At 47.3% G+C, this 15,752-nt stretch overlaps 2 protein-coding genes across 4 annotated transcripts; one reads left to right on the top strand and one right to left on the bottom strand.

Annotated features, from left to right (window-relative positions):
- Window positions 1–8,094: 8,094 nt before the first annotated feature.
- On the bottom strand, window positions 8,095–13,185 carry Eif1ad (eukaryotic translation initiation factor 1A domain containing). Of its 2 annotated transcripts, XM_031389277.1 has the most exons (7): window positions 12,784–13,045; window positions 11,871–11,942; window positions 11,278–11,496; window positions 11,030–11,138; window positions 10,838–10,946; window positions 10,608–10,655; window positions 8,095–9,649 (listed from the first exon to the last, which is right to left on the bottom strand). In XM_031389277.1, exons 3-7 carry the CDS (start codon window positions 11,362–11,364, stop codon window positions 9,499–9,501), a joined length of 504 nt encoding a protein of 167 aa, XP_031245137.1. In that variant the 5' UTR covers window positions 11,365–11,496; window positions 11,871–11,942; window positions 12,784–13,045; the 3' UTR covers window positions 8,095–9,498. The 2 variants fall into 2 exon arrangements, with proteins under 2 accessions (XP_031245137.1, XP_031245136.1); XM_031389276.1 differs by lacking the exon at window positions 11,871–11,942 and having other exon boundaries at window positions 12,784–13,185.
- Banf1 (BAF nuclear assembly factor 1) lies at window positions 13,135–15,424 on the top strand. Of its 2 annotated transcripts, none has more exons than XM_031389279.1 (3): window positions 13,135–13,436; window positions 14,072–14,210; window positions 14,904–15,424. In XM_031389279.1, the coding sequence occupies exons 2-3, from the start codon at window positions 14,088–14,090 to the stop codon at window positions 15,048–15,050; spliced, it is 270 nt and encodes an 89-aa protein (XP_031245139.1). In that variant the 5' UTR covers window positions 13,135–13,436; window positions 14,072–14,087; the 3' UTR covers window positions 15,051–15,424. The 2 variants fall into 2 exon arrangements, with proteins under 2 accessions (XP_031245139.1, XP_031245138.1); XM_031389278.1 differs by lacking the exon at window positions 13,135–13,436 and adding an exon at window positions 13,584–13,697.
- The last annotated feature ends 328 nt before the right edge of the window (window positions 15,425–15,752 follow it).

The following is a 15,752-nucleotide window of genomic DNA, read 5'->3' as shown; positions in this document are numbered from 1 at the left end:
CCTCTGCCCCACCCTTAAACTCTTGCTTGCTTTTGAAGTTCTTCAGCCTCAGTCAGGCCTCTGAGCTTTGGTAGGCCTTCCCACTTCCTCCCTAATCCCCCCTGGGAGAGCACCCATATACACTGCCCATGTTCAGACCTTCCTCCTCTGGGGAAGCAGGGAAGCAAAAAGTCACGTCTAATGTGAGTAAGCTCTACCTCTGGAGATGGCAGGCAAAATGGCTGATGTCAGTTCTGATCACAGTGAAAGAGGAAGCAAGATGGAAGGTAGGTGGTCAGGACTGCCTGTTAAGGACCACAAAGCAAGACAAGTGGCCAGAGTTGTGAGTGATTGAGAAAACAGACCCTTGTCTGAGTCTGGGGCAGAATTGTCTAGAACTCACATGGAAGGTCCTTGAAGGCTTCAAAGTGGAAGCAGGGCAGCCGGAAAGCGTTTGCCACGAGATCCCCTGAAAGGGTGCTGTAAAGAGGCCCTGGGGAGATGGTAGCACAGAGCTCTCCTGTCCTTCACCTATTTCACAGTGGTCCATGGCTCTCTGAGTTCTCAGAGGGCAAATGAAGGGAGAGCATTGCCCAGAGCAAGGTTTTAGGGAACATGCATAGCCACAGTTCCCTGCCTTTCAGTGTGGGTACATTTAAATGAAAGACAACCACGGCAGGTTCCCACCCCACTCCACTCTAGTTTGTAAACATGGAGAGGGGGAGGCTGCTGCTGCCTTGGTGGACACATTCCACGGTGTGGAACCTGCTGAAAGTCGTAGGGCCTCCACTTCTTACTTGCTTTCTGTGCCTTGACCTATGATCTGGTAAGCTAAGTTGTTCACAGCACGCACAAGCCTCAGCTATGGCCATTACTCCCAAGCACTGATAAGTGTCTAGACTATTGCTTAGTACACTGAAGGAAACTGACCCTTTGACTCTGCCAAACTCCTTAAAGTCCCAAAGTTTGCTCCATTCCAGGACTCCATTGCTGAAGAAATGGAAGAGCCACATTTCCCTCCCTGTCTGTTCCAAGGGTGCCTCCATGTTCTATAAGCAACTCTCCCACAGATGCCCCTGTCTGTTCTGCACTCCTAACGACCCTACCTCTGGAAGGTTGGAAGCAAAGGCTTGTGGGAACTGTCACTGTTTGGGGGATGACTCCATTGAAAGTCCAGCAGAATGAAGCACCAGTGGCCCACCAGAGTTTCAGTTGCCACTGGGACAATGAGGTGGTGGTTCTTGTGGCGGTTCTTTAGGAGTGGGAAGACAGGGTCCTGCAGCCACAGCAACACTGCCTTGCTGTGTGGCTACGCTTATTGTGACCACCTGTGGGTGGTTTCCATATGTGCTGGCTGACAGTCACCAGACCTGCTTGTATTATATCACAGCAGTGGATCATGCAGTTGGAGCTATCGGCACACAAGGAGAAGAGAGCACAGTTCTCATATAGGAATCACTAAAGCAGAGCACACTGGTAAGAACCTGTCACCAGCCGGGCGGTGGTAGTGCACGCCTTGAGTCCCAGCACTTGGGGGGCAGAGACAGGCGGAGTTTTGAGTTCCAGGACAGCCAAGGCTAAATAGAGAAATTCTGTCTCGAAAAACCAAAAAAAAAAAAAAACCAAAAAACCAAAAACAAACAAACAAAATAAAACAAAACAAACAAAACAAACTGTCACCAGCCTGAGTGGGGAACAAAAGTTTCTGGTGCATGATAACTTGTGGTTATCCAGTGAGATTAAAACAAAGCAGGTATTTTAGAGAATTTCACTGAAGACATTAATGAAGGGACTTCTTTTTTTTTTTTTAAAGATTTTATTTATTATTATACATAGTATTCTGTAGCTATCTTTAGACACACCAGAAGAGGGTATCAGATCTCATGATGGGTGGTTGTGAGCCACCATGTGGTTGCTGGGATTTGAACTCATGACCTTCAGAAGAGTAGTCAGTGCTCTTACCCGCTGAGCCATCTCACCAGCCCATGAAGGGACTTCTTAGATGTTATTCTTTATTAGAACTGGTAGTCATAGCTGGGTGGTGGTGGCGCACGCCTTTAATCCCAGCACTTGGGAGGCAGAGGCAGGCGAATTTCTGAGTTTGAGGCCAGCCTGATCTACAGAGTGAGTTCCAGGACAGCCAGGGCTACACAGAGAAACCCTGTCTCGAAAACCAAAGAAAGAAAACAAAACAAAAATACAACAAAAAACCCTGGTAATCATTATATATTACTTTTCTTGCTGAGGCCAAAATACCTGCAAGACCTCTCTGCCTGCCCCCACTGCATGCACTTATTCACAGACCTTCACACAGTGTCTAATTGTGTGAATACACACAACTAGATAATAATAAAGGCTTAGTTAGGGTTTCAATGTGGTGAACAGATACCATGACCAAGGCAACTCTTATAAGGAAAACATTGGGGCTGGCTTACAGGTTCAGAGATTCAGTCCATTGTCACCTTGGCAGGAAGCATGGAAGTGTGTAGGCAGACATAGTGCTGAAGGAGCCAAGAGTTCTATATCTTGATTCATAGGTGGCAGCAGGGGACTGTCTACCCGTGCAGCCAGGAGGCGGCTCTGATTCCATGCTGGGTAGAGCTTGAGCATAAGAGGCATCAAAGCACGCTCACATAGTGAAGACCTCCTCCAACACGACCAAGCCTCGAAACGGTGTGGCTCCCTATGGCCAAGCACTGAGACACATGTGTCTACAGGGGCCAAACCTATTCCAACCACCACAAAGGCCAACAAGGGAACACAGAAATCATAGGAAAAAATAACAATTTAAAAATAATAAAAGGTTGCTGGAGAGGTGGCTCAGCAGTTAAGAACACTTACTACTCTTGCAGAGAACCTAAGTTCTGTTCCTACCACCCAGGTCTGGCAGCTCACAACTGTGACAGGATTTTCCCTGTCCAATCACAGTAAAATATTAGGGCAACAGGAAGCCTGTGATTGGACAGGGAAAGGGAGGCGGAGCCAAGAGTTGGAGAGACTGACTCCCAGGGACAGAGAAGACCAAGATGGAGGACGACAGGCAGGAGGAAGAACCAGAACCAGTGTGGCTATAGATAGCCACAGGTAGTTATGATGTCATAAGGATAGAATAATTGGGATAAAGCTTTTATCATTATCAATTGGTTCTGAAATTATTGTATTGGCATCTTGTAAATTGAGAATTTATTGATACATAAATCTGAGTGGTTAATTATAATCTTCAAGAGTCTTGTTTCTACCAGGTTGATGGGTGGTGTAGTGGCTAACCTCAGGGTGGTGTAGTGGCTAACCTCAGGGTGGACGGTCGTTGCATGGGCCTGGCATGGCAGCAATCTGCCAAGGGACTAAGGAGTTCTGGCCCAGAGAGACCGCCTAGTTGAGATCACCTGGCTGGAGCCATGTGGTCTACCGGTTGCCTGCCGGTTCTTTTTAAAATATTTCCCACAACACACACAACTGCCTGCAACTCTAGCTCCAGGGGATCCAATGCCTCTGGCTTCAGTAGGCACCTGCATTCACATACCCATGCACACACACAATTTAAAATAGTAAAAGTAAAAAAAAAAAAAATCATTTTTTAATAGTGTTTTTGAACACAGTGTAATTGTTGTTTTTAAAAGATTTATTTATTTACTTTATGTACATGAGTATACCCTGTAGCTGTACAGATAGTTGTGAGCCTTCATCTGGTTGTTGGGAATTGACCTTTTTTAGGACCTCTTCTCACTCTGGCTAACCCCACTTGGCTCCAGTCGGCTCACCCCAGTAGACCCTGCTTGCTCAGTCCCTGCTTGCTCTGGCCCAAAGATTTATTTATTATTATAAATAAGTACACTGTAGCTGTCTGCAGATATACCAGAAGAGGGCGTCAGATCTCATTATGGGTGGTTGTGAGCACCATGTGGTTGCTGGTATTTGAACTCAGGACCTTTGGAAGAGCAGTTGGTGCTCTTACCCATGGAGCCATCTCACCAGCCCGTAATTGTTTTTTGATATAGGATTTCTCTACACAGCCGTGCTGTGCTAGAACTAAGTAGACCAAGCTGACCTCAAACTCATAGAGATCTGCCTGCCTCAGTCCCCACTTCTCCCAGTAATGGGACTGAAGGTGTGTACCACCACACTGGCTAAAACAGAATATCTTAAAATAATAAAAATAAATAATAAAAAGAGTTTAGTAAGCCAAGACTCTAGTAAGAAGATTTCTGGGGTGTATGAGATTTTCTGAGAAGATCTCTGGGGTGTGCCTAGAGTCAAGTAAGATCATCTCTGGGGTGTGTTTTTGAAAGGGATATTTATGATGTTGGTCATCCCCCCTCCCTTTTTTTGAGACAAGATCTCTCTAGCTCTGGTTGTCTTAGACTTGCCATGGCCTAGAGTTCATAGAACCGCCTGCTTCTGTCTCCTGTCTTCTCTTTACTTTCTCTGCATGACAAAGTGAAAGGTCTTATCTGCTACATGCTCCCGCTATAATACAGTGCACTACCACAGTCCAAAAGCAACAGGGCCATAGCCAAGCAGCCGAGACTAGAACTCTGAAACTGAGCCAAGATAACTATGTTGGTGAACGTACGTGGCCCAGGGAGTGGCACTATAAGGAGGTGTGGCCTTGTTGGAGGAAGTGTGTCACTGTGGACTTGGGCGTTATGACCTTCCTCCTAGCTGCCTGGAAGTCAGTCTGCTCCTGGCTGCCTTTTGACAAAAGATGTAGAACTCTCAGCAACCCCACCATGTCTGTCTGCATGATGCTATGCTTCCTGCCATGACAACAGACTGAACCTCTGAAAGTATAAGCCAGCCCCAACTAAAAGCTGTCCTTTATAAGAGTTGCTTTGGTCATGGTGTTCACAGCACTAAAAACCTTAACTAAGATATTAACCCTTTTCTTTCCTTTTTCCCATTCTTTCTTGAGATAGTTTCACTATGTAGCCCTGGCTGGTCTCCAACTCACAACTCTACCACCTTAGCCTTCTCAACACTGGAAATATAGGTATGGGCTACCTACTCTTCTGCTTATGTCAGATTTGTCAGGATAGATACCCAAATACTGACATGGGAGGTAAATCTGTGAGTTAAAGGCTGTCGGGCTCTCTGCCAGTAGAACCAGGTGAGAGAGAGAGAGAACCCGGCCCAGCCGAGCCTCTCAGGGCTGAGCAGGATGGTGAGTGTCACTGCTCGCATCTCCTGCCTCCAGAGAATGACCACCCCAAGCTGGGAGTCTGTCAAAGCAGGAACTCGTTTTGTATCGACCTTTTCTTTATAAAGGGCTGAGAGAGGAGGTGGAGTTTTTTGCTGAGATAACATAGGGGGAGGGGAAAGTTGACGAAGGTATAGGTTATAGAGCCAACAAAGTTACTCTATGTCAGCAGGAGCTAGGCAAAGGCAGGCTTAAGCAGGTCGTGCTGAGTCACTCCAGTACAGAAGTGACTGAGACAATTTACAAAACTTGAGCCAGGCTTAGGCTTGTCCTCAAGGCCCAAACCAGGGCCAAATAGGGCCCAACAAAAGGCTAGCCAAAGCTACACAATGAGATCTTGTTTCAAAATAACAAAACAAAAACAAAACCACAACAGAGCTGGTAAGAGGATTCGGTGGGGAGCTGGCAAGATGGCTCAGTGGGTTAAGAGCACTGGCACTGTCTGCTCTTCCAAAGGTCCAGAGTTCAAATCCCAGCAACCACATGGTGGCTCATAACCACCTGTAATGAGATCTGATGCCCTCTTCTGATGCAACTGAAGATAGCTACAGTGTACTTACATATAATAAATAAATCTTTGCCGGGTGGTAGTGGCAGAGCACATCTTTAATCCCAGTACTTGGGAGGCAGAAGCAGATGGATTTCTGAGTTCGAGGCCAGCCTGGTTTACAGAGTAAGTTCCAGGACGCCAGGGCGACACAGAGAAACCCTGTCTCAAAAAACAAAACAACAACAACAAAAAAAAGACTCCGACAAGCCTGACAACCTGAATTTGATGTCTGGAATTCATGGTAGGAGAGTTATCCTGTGACCTCCACACGTGTACCACATTACATGCACACATGAACAAATACACACTATAACAGCAGATCTACCACAGTGGAGATACAGTTTATGAAGAGAACAGTGACTTAGGATCAGGCCAGAAAATATTCTAAGAGGAAGGGCTGATGAAAGAGAAAATGTAAAAGAAAATTCAAGAGCCATTAAGATCAAACTCAAGTCCTTCGCAAGGGCAGTGTGTGTTTGTTCTCAACCCCCTTTAATCTCCTTTTCAACATGCTACTTTTTTGATCCAAAGTACTTGTTTGTACTTATTCCAGGAAAGTCAGGGCTGTGTAGAGACCTTGTCTTCAAAAACCCAAAACAACAAAAGATAAAAATAAAACTTATACTAGTTGGCAGAGTGCTTGCCTGCCTAGTATGTACAAAGTCTTTTTTCTTTCTTTTCGAGACAGGGTTTCTCTGTTTAGCTCTGGCTGTCCTGGAACTCACTGTAGAACAGGCTGGTCTTGAATTCAGAAATCCACCTACCTCTACCTCCCAAGTGCTAGGATTAAAGGCATGTGCCACTACTGCCCGGCCCAAAGACTTGAGTTAGATACCCAGCACTCACAAAACAGGGAAGATACCCAAAACTCACAAAATTGTGGTTTGAATAGGAATGTCCCCTCCCCCCAAGATTCATGCGTTTGAATGCTTGGCTATGGGGACTGGCCCTATTAGGAGGTATGGCCTTGTTGGAGAAAGTGTGTCACTGTGGAAAGTCTCCTATAATCAAGCTATGCCCAGTGTGGCACAATCTCTTGCTGCTACCTTTGGATCAAGATGTAGAACTCTTTGCTCCTTTCCCAGCACCATGCCTGCTTGCATGTCAAATTTCCCACCATGATCATAAAGGTTTTCCTTTAGAGTTGCCTTGGTCATGGTATCTCCTCACAATAAAACCCTAAGATAGTGGTGCACGTTTATTATCTCAAAACTGGGGAAGAGGGGTGTGTGCAGTGGTCTAGGAACTTTTGTAGAGGTCAGAGAGGACAACTTTCAGGAGTTGGTTTCTCTTCTTCCAACATTTGGAACCTGGAGTTTGAACAAATTCCTGTTTGGCAGCAAGTATGTACCTACCGAGCCATTTTATTGGCCATGCCAAGAGGACTATTCAATGAAATCAAGTTTACTCTAGTTTTTTTTCTCCTAAAGATTTATTTATTATATGTAAGTATACTGCAGCTGTCTTCAGACACACCAGAAGAGGGCATCAGATTTCATTACCAGTGGTTGTGAGCCACCATATGGTTGCTGGGATTTGAACTCATGACCTTCCGAACAGCAGTCAGTACTCTTCCCCGCTGAGCCATCTCACCAGCCCTAAAGTTCTTATGTAATGAGGAAATCTGAGATAGCCTCAGGATGGTGGAGTCAGTGAACTATGAGGTGTCAAGTGTATTGCAATATGGAGTGTAAATACAAAGACCCCTAGGGCAGATCTGGAATACTACAAAGACCCTTATGTGTAGGAATCTATGTTTTTAGACAGTCTCAAGTAGTCTACATGTGGGAAAGTCTTGATCCTCTGGGTTCACCTTCCTAAGTAGGATTACAGATAGATGCCATACCTGGTTAGGATTATTTTGAGGAGATGGGGGAGGATAGTCTCTCTATGTAGTGTTGGCTGTCCTAAAACTATGTAGAGCAGGCTGACCTCAAATTCAAGAGATCGTCCTGCTTCACCTAAAGGTATGTGCCATGCCGGCTTTTTGTTTTTGAACAGGATCTCACTCTATGGCTCTGGCTAACCTAGAACTCAAAGAGTTCTGCCTGCCTTTTGCTACGAAGTAATGGGATTAGGATTACAGGGTGTGCACTAGCCATACCTGTCTGCATCAGAATTTTTAAGAGGTACTATCAATGAGAAGAGAATGAGCCCTTTAATAAATGAGTTAGGGGTAAGTGACTCTTTCTCTAGTTAAAAAAGTTAGTTTTCTACTTCCCATAAATGACAGAGCAAAAAGCTGCGGATCTAGCTTATTAAGAACACCAGTCTACCATGCCAAGTGCTCAAGGCTCGAGGTTCAATACTCAGTACTAAACAAGAACAAAAAAGAACTCTTCATAAAAAAATTCAGAGAAGTTAAAGATAGGTTTATCTTTAACTCATCTAGTTTATTTTTCCATGTATATACATCTGTATTTTATACATGTGTATACCCAAGTATACATTTACTATTGCAAAAAGCAAACATGACAAACATAAATGAGAGCCAGAGTGGGTATGATCACAAGATTTCTTGTTCAAAAACAAGAGATTCTATATAGCATATGAAGCTAATACATGCCTCCACACTCAACCAACTACCCACAACAGAAAAACAAAATGAAGACTCCAAAGTAGAAGTTCCATTAGTACAAGTTCACAAAGAAAATACACACACAAGCACATTAGGCATAGGCAGCAGGTTGAACAGTTCCACGGTGGGATGGAGCAAGTGACCAGTAGGGGCAAGACTAAGCTGAGAGGTCAATTTCCATAGGATGGATTCAGCAGGGGCTGAGTTAATGCTAGCAGTGTATAGCCAGAAGCAAAAGCCTCCCAACAAGTGAGGACATAGTTCACAGAAGCCTGCAGTTTAGCGAGCACCTGGGCACCTGAAGGATCTTTGAACCAAGGCAGTAAGTAAATGAATGGAGGCAGTCATGAGCAAAGGTCTGAGTCGCCACAAGAAGCCTTTTGATGCTGAGGTAGGCACAAGGGGTAAGAGCGTTACAATAACCTCTAATAAAAGGTTAGTAGCTCCAGAGGTTCATGCTTGTGAGGCAGGACAGCCATTGAGTTGGTTAGCTTAGGCTACACAGTGATGCCCAAGCAAACCTAGTTTAGAAACCATCTCAAGATTATAGGAAATTAATACCCTGAGGAAACTGGAAAAAATTTAAAAAACAGGAGACAGCAAGGAGGTATCCTGACCACAGACATATTCTGGAAATGACAGGTGGCTAAGGTGAAGAGAGATGGGGTGCATGGGTGTTGTTTGTATGGCAGCAGGCAGTATGCACTGTTGTAGTAAGGGATAACAAGGCACCATGAGGTTTATCCTGAGCTGTGCTTAAGAAGCAAGTGAGTACTAGGTCCTAGGCTACTAGCTCACCTATTGGAATCACTACTGAATGTAAGCAAGTATGAAGGAAGACCCAGTAAGGCACAGCACAGGGTGAGGCATCAAGTGTACAGAGAGGTACTGTGAACCAGATACATGCAGCAGAGTCCGGCAAAACCATTTCCTTCCCATTCTACCCACATGTGACCAAGGCTTCCACCACTGAAGAGACTTTACTTCACCATGAGCTTCCCTCTACACAGAGAGCCACTCAGACACCAGTTAAGTCATTACCCACCAGGGGTTTAATTCTTTTAGGTCAGTTCAGAAAGGGGCCATGCTTTGTCCCCATCCAAAGGAAAAGATCTGCAGGGCACCCTGGGAATGTCCAAGCCCAGAAAAGCCAAGGGGTAGTCCCTGAGCAAGCAGAGAAGTGGGTCCTGAGTCTCAAGCTGCCTCCTCCTCTTCTTCTTCACTCTCCTCCTCACTCTCAAGATACTGTCTGTGATTGGTGTTGACAAAGAGGTCAGAATCATCTTCAGAATCTGACCCTTCTCCTGACAGCTGTGGCTCAGCAGGGAGTTCCGGCTGACTCTCTCTGTGGGGACAGGAGGACAGAATAGGTAACATCTTCTGGGGAAGCCATATTTTTAATTAGAGTCCCCAAAACCAGGACCATCAACCAAACAATCAGAATCCGACAAGTTTCTGAAAATCCAAGAGTCCCAAACCCTTACACAGTGGCACATGCCTCGTATTTAGGAGGCTAAAGCCAAAGATGGTGAGTCTGAGGACAACCTAGGCTACATGAGATCCTGACTCAAGAATAAAACAAAACAAAGCAAACAAACAAACAAACAAACCTGGGGGAGGCTTCTTCTAGAGAAACAGCAAATAGGGAAACCCAGCCAAAGAAAACAGACTCAGGATTACTTCCCACCCAGCCCTTCATCGGTTTCAGGGAGGAAGCAACCCTATTAGCATACTGACATCTCCTAACACAGCTGATGTACTCACAGCTTCCTAATGCTGCGGCCCTTTAACAGTTCTTTACACTGTGGTGACTCCAACCATAAATTATCCCATTGCTGCTTTATAACTGTAATTTTGCTAATGTTACGAATAATAATTACATATCTGACATGCCAGCCTCAAAGGGGTCTCGACCTGCAGGTGAGGACTGCTGCACTAAGCAATCTTACTCTCTGCATAATCCTGTCTCTTAGATGAACTTAGATGAACTTTTTGAGAAAAGGTTTCCTGTACCCCAGGCTGGCTTTGAACCTGTTATGAGTAGACCATGCTGGCCTCAAACTCCGGATCTAGAATTGCAGGCATGTTCAACCACATCCAGTTAAGAACTTCCTTATGATACTAAAAAATAAGTAGCAAAGCCAGCATTTTAAATGTGACCTTCCAGTCATACTCATAACTACCCATTCTATTATATGTGCTGAAGTTCTCGACAGGAGAAAAGCAAGATCCCTTTTCTCCTTGAGGCACCAAGGTGTAACTTGTACTCTTTGTCTTCCCTGGGCTGGGGGCTTGCTCCTTACCTGTTCATATTGTTCTGTTTCTCAGCTACCTCAGAAAAGGCCTCAGGCCTGTGTCAAGAGAAGAGCCGGGTTAGAGAGCAAGAACAAAGGGAAACCTCTTGGTGGAACAGCTGTTTCCAAATGTCCCTCTTGGGGTGGCATAACCTTCTCCTTCACCCCCTCCTCCCATTCCCTAGCTAGGATAATACTATCCCCAGAAGCCAGAGGGCGACTGATTAAGACCATCCTACCAGTGACCCTCCTTCTGTAAAGAGCGGACGTGGTTCTTGCAGAGTACAAAAGAGATCTCAGCCTTTACTTTTTCTCCTTCTTCAATAGGGTCAACAATGAGGAAGTCCCCTGTAGATGATAAAGGATAAAGCCACTCCTGTTGAAGAGGAAGTCAAGGCCATGGTTCTCTACTGTAGAGGGATGCTTCTAACCTCTCTTGATCCAGATGTTCTTGCGGTATTTGGAGGGCATGCTCACCAGGAAGCGCTGCCCTTGTGCTGTCTCTACCTCATGCAGATTGTTCCCAGGAGTCCTGAGGACCTGGTCCAGGAAAGACAAAGAACTAGCCATATATCATCAATTGGATCAAGCATCATCCAACCTGCATTGAGCCTTCCCTTTCCACACCCCAGGGGTCCAATGGGAGTACCAGGAGGACAGAAACCCCAGTATCACTCACTTTCACTATCTGCTGTTGGTCAGAAGGCACCATGTGCTCCCCCAGCACCTCCTGTACCACATGCTTCCTCTTGCTGGCCTGAGACATGCTGGTTTCTGTCCAGGGTTGTTAGGGTGCACAAACTGTCAGCTCTTCTTCCAGAATTATTTGGACGTCAGTCTTAGAAGCCAGGACTGCTTTCAAGAGCAGCAGCCTTATACAAAAAAGTGCCACTTCGCCCTGTTAGAAACATGCACTTTAGGAACCGCAGGACTTCCTGCTCTGGCAGAGAACCAGGCATGGTTCCCAGCTCTCAAATTAATCCCAGTCACAGGAGATTCAACACCCTCTTTTGAAAACACACGTGCAGGTAAAGATGCTGATACACACAAAAAATGAATAAAATCATTAAAAAACAAACCACAAACATAGCCAGGTGCTGGTGTACATCTTTAATCCTGGCACTTGGGAGGGAGAGGTATTTGTTGAGTCCTAGGCCAACCCAGTCTACATAGGGAGACCCTAAACCAAAATCAAACAACCATGACCTGTAAGGGCCAAAGAGATGTCTTATGAGCCAGCACCCACATCAGATGGTTCACAATCATCTTTACCTCCAATTCTAGGAGATCCAATGCCCTCTCCTAATTTCCAAGAGCACTTGCAACATCACCCATAGGGTAAATCTTAAAAAAAAAAAAAAAAAAGATTTATTTATTATTACATGTAAGCACACTGTAGCTGTCTTCAGACACACCAGAAGAGGGTATCAAATCTCATTAACAGATGATTGTTAGCCACAATGTGGTTGCTGGGATTTGAACTCATGACCGCTCTTAACCACTGAGTCCAAACCAAACCAAACCAAACACGTTTTACAGTATCAGTTGAGATGCAAGGGTGGCTCAGGCCTTCCATCTCAACACTCTAATCCCAACCCATGGAGGCTGAATCTTTGTGGAGCCGGGGGGGTGGGGTGGGGGTGGTGGTGGTGGTGGTGGGGGGTGGGTCTGGTCCATGTAGCGAGATACCTTCTCGATAACTCCAACAAAAAATAAGTAAATAAAGTGAGATCATGGAAAAACACCCAACTCTAGGCAAGTCCTATGAGTCCTACTTTTTTTTTGTTTGTTTTTGTTTTTTTGTTTTTCGAGACAGGGTTTCTCTGTGTAGCCCTGGCTGTCCTGGACTCACTCTATAGACCAGGCTGGCCTCGAACTCAGAAATCCACCTGCCTCTGCCTCCCAAGTGCTGGGATTAAAGGCGTGCCACCACCGCCCGGCTGAGTTCTACTTCTAAGTACTGTTCTGAGGACGAAAGCACACACGCTCCCAGGCCGATCATCTCGACGAGCCCTCCTTAGTTTAAGAAGTTTAAGATAAACTGCGATCCTCCACGGGCCGGGACGCGCCCAAGGCTAGGAGAGCCACACAACGCTGGCTACCTCATCCTAACGCATCGCAGGCCGGGACGGACTTGGCGATCACCAGGACGCTTCAAGCTGGAAGAGCCACCCACAGTACTCACCGGCTCGGCGCTGCACAAGCAAGCTCTGCTTTCCAGGTTGACGGTGCAAGCCGCTCGTCCACGACTCACCTCAAGAGTGAGTGAGCAGAACGCAAAGAAACGCGACTTGCGGGTGGTCACGTCGGCCGCGCCGGTTCGGACACTCGGCCTCCAACCTCCGGTGTTCCTACCTTCTGTCTGCGGGTTTGGGGCGAGAGACCTGACTCTGGGGAAACCGCGCCGTGAACTACACTTCCGGGGCCCTCAGAGGCCCTCCGGATGCCCCGCCCCCCTCTTTGTTGTCCGTTCCTTTAACTCTTCCCTCCATCAAGTGGGACAAAGCTAAGTTCCGGGTGCTGGGCAGGAGAAAAAATATTCTCCTCGGAGCCTCGACCCCACAGACGGGAGGGGCCGCTGGAGAAACAAAATCCATCGGCAGCCGCGTGGCTTCCTGAGAGGGACCGGGAAAAAGCGACTACCGTGGGCGCAGCGGCTAGCCGTGGTGCTGCGACTCTATGGCTCCGGGTGGCTAGACGTGCCCAGTCTGGGGATGATTTTGAAAGTCGCTCGTAAGGCGACCCGGAAGCGGAAGTCGAAGAACGTTCTCGTAGCTTGAGGTATCGGCGGGAGCGACTGAGTTGCGCGAGGAACCGTTACCAGAGCCGGAGCTGCCGGTGAGCATGAGAAGCGAAGTGGGGCTCCGGTTGGAGTGCGGTGGTGGCGCGCAGAGGCGGGAGGGAGAGGAGTCCATCGTAGAGGCGCGCCTTTGCAGCGGAACGGCGGGACTCGGCGGGAGGGGCGATGCACGGCATGCAGGGGCGGCGGCGCGTGGAGGGGCGGGGCGGGGGCGGGGCCTGCGCGCCCAGAGAGGCGTGGGCTTCGGCGGCCGTCCACCCGAGTGTGCTGCGCTTGCAGGCCTCCGGAGGGCGGCCAGGGTAGCTAGCCTCTTGCTATTCTTACCACGTGGTAATTCCCGACGGGGTCAGCGTCTGTCTAGCCAAGGTCATCGGCAGTGAGAGCCTCAGGGTGGACCTTGGCTACCGAGTCTGGGGATCTGTCTGTTGCCTTACGTGCGCCACCTGTTAGTACAGGCTGATATATCCAATAGATCCAAAACCAGGACCCACAGAGAGTGGGAATGTCTGAATACCAGGCGGGAAACCTTCCCTCGCCCTCGGTTTTCTCGTGTGTATAAGGAGGGGACTCAAGGAAGCAGCTACAGGAGCTGTCGTAGGATATTGCCCTTGGGAGCTGTGGTCTTAAGTCCTAACCTGCTTTTTTTTATTTTTTTATTTTTTGGGATTCCCAGGTTAAGCCTGATCAAGATGACAACCTCCCAAAAACACCGAGACTTCGTGGCAGAGCCCATGGGGGAAAAGCCAGTGGGGAGCCTGGCCGGGATTGGTGACGTCCTGAGCAAGAAGCTGGAGGACAGGGGCTTTGACAAGGTGTGGGGTGGCTGCAAATGCCAGGGAGGGGTAGGAGTGAAGGTTGGCAACAGTTGTTACCAAGCAGGTTGGAAGTGAAGGAAAGTAGGGGTATGGGGAGGGCAAGGGCATATTTTGAAGTGTTTTGAGGATACCTGGGGAGACAGGGGGCTTCTCAGTGCTAGGATTGAAGGTGTGTCTTATAGTGTCCTGCCCTTTTGTGTGTTTTAAATGTCACAAAATTGAAACTAGGCATAATGGGTTGTGCTTATGACCCCAATACTTGGGACATTGAGCTAAGAGGATTCCTGTGGAGTTTAATGCCAGCCCTGGCAACAAAGGAACAAACCCTGTCTTGAAACAACCAAAATAGGGCTGGTGAGATGGCTCAGTGAGTAAGAGCAGTGACTGCTCTTCCAAAGGTTCTGAGTTCAAATCCCAGCAACCACATGGTGACTCACAACCATCTGTAATGAGATCTGACACCCTCTTCTGGAGTGTCTGAAGACAGCTACAGTGTACTTATATATAATAATAAATAAATCTTCAAAAACAAAAACCAACCAAAAATAAAAGTGGCCTTGTCCTCTGAAATATTTACCAACTAATCCTCCCTAGCTTCAAAGATCTGGCACCTTTAGAGTGGTATCAGCATAGACAGTCTTGTTTCTAGCCCATAAGACACTTAGCTACACGCCCTTTTCTGTTTTGCAGGCTTATGTGGTTCTTGGCCAGTTCCTGGTGCTAAAGAAAGATGAAGACCTCTTTCGAGAATGGCTGAAAGACACATGTGGTGCCAATGCCAAGCAGTCCCGGGACTGCTTTGGGTGCCTTCGAGAATGGTGTGATGCCTTCTTGTAATGTCCTCTGGGGACCCCTCAGCCCCCAGCCACAGCATAGAGTCTCCAGAGTCTGCCGCAGGGCAGGGCTTCTCCCTGTCCCCCATGAAGGAAAAGATTGCTGTTGTCACCCTCACCTGTTATGTACTCCAGGGGCTTTGGGGAGTTCTCTCCCCTCAGCATTTCAACCTTTCTGGAATTCTTGTCCTTGCATGCCTTTCCCTTCCACCTCCCCCTGCAGTTCTGTGGCAGCAGTTACCAGCTTTCCTGAATGGATTCCTGGCCCCCTTCTCCCTCACTATCTGTTGGATGCCCTTTGGCTCCTCTCCTTTTTTTGGCAAAAACAGTCACTGTCCTTATAAAAGATTTTTAAATTAATAAAATCAGTGGCCTTCATACTTGGTGTTCTGTGTCAGAGAGCAGATGGGCTAGGGAGTTGTGTCTTCCCAAGGCTGAACACATCTACTTCATTTGTTATCAGTGCAGACCGAAACTGGTGCCTTCCATTTCCCCTCCCAAGAGGGAGCCACCCTAGCCACGTGGGCCTTGGTCAGGTGCCCTTGGTGTCCCAATTCCCAAATAATGTGGGAGAGAGTGTGGGTTGACTTTTTTTTTCTCCTGGGAGCCAGGTAGGCTGTCGGCTTCCAGATGTCAACAATCATCTAGGCAGCACCTGGTGGAGAAGTCAGTGGGAGTCAAAGGTACCAGGGAGTGGGTCAATAAT

Source organism: Mastomys coucha, unplaced genomic scaffold, assembly GCF_008632895.1.
Source record: "Mastomys coucha isolate ucsf_1 unplaced genomic scaffold, UCSF_Mcou_1 pScaffold21, whole genome shotgun sequence".
Taxonomy (NCBI): domain Eukaryota; kingdom Metazoa; phylum Chordata; class Mammalia; order Rodentia; family Muridae; genus Mastomys; species Mastomys coucha.
The sequence above is the reverse complement of the archived record's forward strand: the minus strand, read 5'-3'. Positions and strand labels throughout refer to the sequence as shown.

What these genes read in the sequence shown, in the direction of transcription:
- Banf1 (XM_031389279.1), top strand. Translation starts at nt 14,088, where the DNA reads ATGACAACCTCCCAAAAACACCGAGACTTCGTGGCAGAGCCCATGGGG. An exon ending in AGGACAGGGGCTTTGACAAG is followed by an intron (nt 14,211 to 14,903) that starts GTGTGGGGTGGC and finishes TCTGTTTTGCAG; the next exon opens with GCTTATGTGGTTCTTGGCCA.
- Eif1ad (XM_031389276.1), bottom strand. Translation starts at nt 11,364, where the DNA reads ATGTCTCAGGCCAGCAAGAGGAAGCATGTGGTACAGGAGGTGCTGGGG. An exon ending in GAACATCTGGATCAAGAGAG is followed by an intron (nt 10,947 to 11,029) that starts GTTAGAAGCATC and finishes TATCATCTACAG; the next exon opens with GGGACTTCCTCATTGTTGAC. An exon ending in AAACAGAACAATATGAACAG is followed by an intron (nt 9,650 to 10,607) that starts GTAAGGAGCAAG and finishes CTGTCCCCACAG; the next exon opens with AGAGAGTCAGCCGGAACTCC.